Source organism: Squalius cephalus (assembly GCF_949319135.1).
Source record: "Squalius cephalus genome assembly, chromosome: 7".
Classification (NCBI taxonomy): Eukaryota; Metazoa; Chordata; class Actinopteri; order Cypriniformes; family Leuciscidae; genus Squalius; species Squalius cephalus.
In genome coordinates, this window is record NC_137128.1 from 47,580,606 (window position 1) to 47,585,605 (window position 5,000).

Here is a 5,000-nt window from a genome sequence, read left to right on the forward strand (position 1 = left end):
GTTTGGCTGTGTCTGATCTTCTTGAGCAGGATGAGTGTGTGTCATAGCCAGCAGCCATATCACCCTGTAGCCCAAGACTGGTTGCCCACTGAAGCTAAGCAGGGCTGAGCCTGGTTAGTACCTGGATGGGAGACCTCCTGAGAAAAACCAGGTTGCTGCTGGAAGAGGTGTTAGTGAGGCCAGCAGGGGGTGCTCACCCTGGGGTCTGTGTGGGTCCTAATGCCCCAGTGTAGTGACAGGGACACTATACTGTCAAAGAGCACCGTCCTTCGGATGAGGCGTTAAACCGAGGTCCTGACTCTCTGTGGTCATTAAAAATCCCAGGATGTCCAAAAAGAGTAGGGGTGTAACCCCGGTGTCCTGGCCAAATTTGCCCCTTGGCCTCTGTCCATCATGGCCTCCTAATCATCCCCATATACTGATTGGCTTCATCACTGTCTCCTCTCCACCAGTAAGCTGGTGTGTGGTGGGCGTTCTGGCGCAATATGGCTGCTGTCGCATCATCCAGGTGGATGCTGCACATTGGTGGTGGTTGAGGAGATTCCCCCATCTATGTAAAGCGCTTTGAGGTCTCAGAAAAAGCGCTATATAAATGTAACGAATTATTATTATTATTATGAGTGTGTGTGTGTGTGTGTACCTTCTGTCCGCTGGAGTCGGTGTGTGTTTGGCTGTGTCTGATCTTCTTGAGCAGGATGTGTGTGTGTGTGTGTGTGTGTGTGTGTGTGTGTGTGTGTGTGTGTGTACCTTCTGTCCGCTGGAGTCGGTGTGTGTTTGGCTGTGTCTGATCTTCTTGAGCAGGATGTGTGTGTGTGTGTGTGTGTGTGTGTGTGTGTGTGTACCTTCTGTCCACTGGAGTCGGTGTGTGTTTGGCTGTGTCTGATCTTCTTGAGCAGGATGTGTGTGTGTGTGTGTGTGTGTGTGTGTGTGTACCTTCTGTCCACTGGAGTCGGTGTGTGTTTGGCTGTGTCTGATCTTCTTGAGCAGGATGTGTGTGTGTGTGTGTGTACCTTCTGTCCGCTGGAGTCGGTGTGTGTTTGGCTGTGTCTGATCTTCTTGAGCAGGATGAGTGTGTGTGTGTGTGTGTGTGTGTGTGTGTGTGTGTGTGTGTGTGTACCTTCTGTCCGCTGGAGTCGGTGTGTGTTTGGCTGTGTCTGATCTTCTTGAGCAGGATGTGTGTGTGTGTGTGTGTGTGTGTGTGTGTGTGTGTGTGTGTGTGTGTGTGTGTACCTTCTGTCCGCTGGAGTCGGTGTGTGTTTGGCTGTGTCTGATCTTCTTGAGCAGGATGTGTGTGTGTGTGTGTGTGTGTGTGTGTGTGTGTGTACCTTCTGTCCACTGGAGTCGGTGTGTGTTTGGCTGTGTCTGATCTTCTTGAGCAGGATGTGTGTGTGTGTGTGTGTGTGTGTGTGTACCTTCTGTCCACTGGAGTCGGTGTGTGTTTGGCTGTGTCTGATCTTCTTGAGCAGGATGTGTGTGTGTGTGTGTGTACCTTCTGTCCGCTGGAGTCGGTGTGTGTTTGGCTGTGTCTGATCTTCTTGAGCAGGATGTGTGTGTGTGTGTGTGTGTGTGTGTGTGTGTGTGTGTACCTTCTGTCCGCTGGAGTCGGTGTGTGTTTGGCTGTGTCTGATCTTCTTGAGCAGGATGTGTGTGTGTGTGTGTGTGTGTGTGTGTGTGTACCTTCTGTCCGCTGGAGTCGGTGTGTGTTTGGCTGTGTCTGATCTTCTTGAGCAGGATGTGTGTGTGTGTGTGTGTGTGTGTGTGTGTGTACCTTCTGTCCGCTGGAGTCGGTGTGTGTTTGGCTGTGTCTGATCTTCTTGAGCAGGATGTGTGTGTGTGTGTGTGTGTGTGTGTGTGTGTGTGTGTGTGTGTGTGTACCTTCTGTCCGCTGGAGTCGGTGTGTGTTTGGCTGTGTCTGATCTTCTTGAGCAGGATGAGTGTGTGTGTGTGTGTGTGTGTGTGTGTGTACCTTCTGTCCGCTGGAGTCGGTGTGTGTTTGGCTGTGTCTGATCTTCTTGAGCAGGATGAGTGTGTGTGTGTGTGTGTGTGTGTGTGTGTGTGTGTGTGTGTGTGTGTGTGTGTGTGTACCTTCTGTCCGCTGGAGTCGGTGTGTGTTTGGCTGTGTCTGATCTTCTTGAGCAGGATGAGTGTGTGTGTGTGTGTGTGTGTGTGTGTGTACCTTCTGTCCGCTGGAGTCGGTGTGTGTTTGGCTGTGTCTGATCTTCTTGAGCAGGATGAGTGTGTGTGTGTGTGTGTGTGTGTGTGTGTGTGTGTGTGTGTGTGTACCTTCTGTCCGCTGGAGTCGGTGTGTGTTTGGCTGTGTCTGATCTTCTTGAGCAGGATGAGTGTGTGTGTGTGTGTGTGTGTGTGTGTGTGTGTGTGTGTGTGTGTGTGTGTGTGTGTGTACCTTCTGTCCGCTGGAGTCGGTGTGTGTTTGGCTGTGTCTGATCTTCTTGAGCAGGATGAGTTTGGCCTCTTCTAAGCGAAGCTCCTCCTTAAGCTGATTAATGACACAATCGCGCTCCTCTACAGGACTCCTCTTCTCACACACACACACACACACACATGCAAACACACACACACACACACACACACACACACACACACACGAAAACATACAATTAAAAGTTGAATCTGCAGTGTTCCTCATACATAGAAAGACTGTGTGTTTGGCACTTCAGCGTATCCCATCATGCACTATGTTCAGGAGCTCGTGTGATGAATAACGAGTGAGTGTCCGGCGTTTACCATCAGCAGGTCCGAGTCCAGCTCTCTGCAGCGGCTCCCAGTGACCCGGGGCCCGGGATCCTCGTCGGACACCACGATGACATCATCAGGAGAGGGAGACCTCGCGCTCTTCATCGCACTGCCATCACACACACACACACACACACAGGCAAATCAAACATTATTCAGAATAAACTAAACTGACATATGAGACCCTGGATATTATATGAATATTTATCAAAATAAATATTTATTTAAATAAATATTTTAGATGAACACATTTATTCATTCATCTTTAGTGTTTTATTTTGATCGTTTTAACTAGAATTTAATGAATTATTAGCTTTTGCTCAGCTCATGAAGCACTCTCTCACGTGTGTGTTGATGAGGGACACGTACGCCACACACACACACACACACACACTCTGAAGATAAAGTGAAAGTGAAAGCAGATGAAACTGAGCGCTAGGAATGCTGGGACTTCAGTCTTTACATAATGCTTCTCATAAACTCACAATAATCATATCTGATGAACAGTAACACACACACACACGGTTATCATCATCATACGGCAGAGCTGCGGCTTCTAAAGCGGCGAGTGTAAGGATGACGGAACTGTGGATCGACACACACAACTTGCAGAAATGATCCTAATATTATTCTTATATTGTAATCAACACACACACACACACACACACACACACACGTTCATTATGTCTGCTTGACGGAACACATGATGTCATAGTCACATGGACACTCCTTTGATCTCAGACTGATGACTGACAGTTGAACTGGTTGTGTTTCCCACGAGCGACTCCAGCTGTGTGTGTGTGTGTGTGTGTGTGTGTGTGTGTGAGAGAGAGAGATCAGACTCTTCCTCTGCATTAATCACACAACTAAACATGTCACATGACCCACCGATGTTCCCTGATGTCATGTGACACCCCTCCCCCCTCCCATACTGGAAACCATGACAACCAGCCGGCTGGAACCGGTTAGTGACACATGGCCTTCATTTTGTGAAGTGGAGGAGCGTTCAGATACTGAGAAGATTGGGGGGGGGGGGGGGGGGGCACACACACACACACACACACACACACACACACAGATGTGCGCACACACACACACAGACCTGCAGACACACACAGACGTGCGCACACACACACACACACACACAGACACTCACACTTATATATACACGCACAGACACACACACTCACTCACACAGATGTGCACACACACACACACTCACACATACACATATATATATATATATATATATATATACACACACACTCAGATGTGCACACACACACACTCACACAGACGTGCGCACACACACTTATATATACACACACACAAACACACAAACTCTCACACACACACAGACGTGCACACACACACACACTCACATATACACACACACTCACAGACGTGCACACATACACACTCACACAGACGTGCGCACACACACAGACACACACTCACTCACACAGACGTGCACACACACACACACACACACACAGACGTGCACACACACATACACACTCACACACTCACATATATATACACACACACTCTCTCAAACACTCACTCACGAACAGACACACACACAGAAGTGCACACACACTCACTCACTCACGAACAGACACACACACACACACAGACACTCACATATATATACACACACTCTCAAACACTCACACACACAGAAGTGCACACACATTCACGAACAGACACACACACACACACACACACTTGACTTCCTGTTCCACACTGATCGCAGTAAAGCTGACTCCGCATCATCATCATCATCATCATCACCGTGACACACTAGTGTAGAATAACTGAATCTTCACATCAGCGATCGATCAGCTGTGGGACATCTCCCAGAATGCCCTGCTCCTCTAAACCCCGCCCTCCAGACTGTTGCTCAGAGACTCAGAGAAGCGGAGATTAATACTGGCATTCAGCAGATTCGCTTGTGTTACTCTACTGAGACTACATGGGTGACGTCACGCGTGTCCTCGTTCCTTCAGTGAGATAACGGTAAACCACTTTACCTCAGTGTCACTAATGTGCAATCTTGACACGAGTTAATTCATTACGGTCATTAGTGTGAAGCTGAGGTTAAACATCGATGCTTGGGTTTCACATCTTCAAGTAAGCAACAGAAGAGCCAGCAAGCGGCCGCTTTAATCACGTTCGTTCTGCGATCTCGCTACTTTCCCGTGATCTCTCTCTCATCAGTTCTACTGCCATTAGCTGGTGGAATG

At 48.5% G+C, this 5,000-nt stretch overlaps 1 protein-coding gene across 1 annotated transcript in view; it reads right to left on the bottom strand.

The window, feature by feature from the left end:
• LOC307161985 (transcriptional repressor p66-alpha) overlaps positions 1–5,000 on the bottom strand; it is a gene marked incomplete at its 3' end in the record, with an annotated part of 27,523 nt that overhangs the window by 12,603 nt on the left and 9,920 nt on the right. Inside the window, exons 3-4 of the mRNA XM_079876997.1 lie at positions 2,746–2,863; positions 2,405–2,536 (exon numbers count right to left, since the gene is read on the bottom strand). Of these exons, the coding sequence (XP_079733123.1) occupies positions 2,405–2,536; positions 2,746–2,863 (250 nt within the window). The remainder of the gene's footprint in view (positions 1–2,404; positions 2,537–2,745; positions 2,864–5,000) is intronic.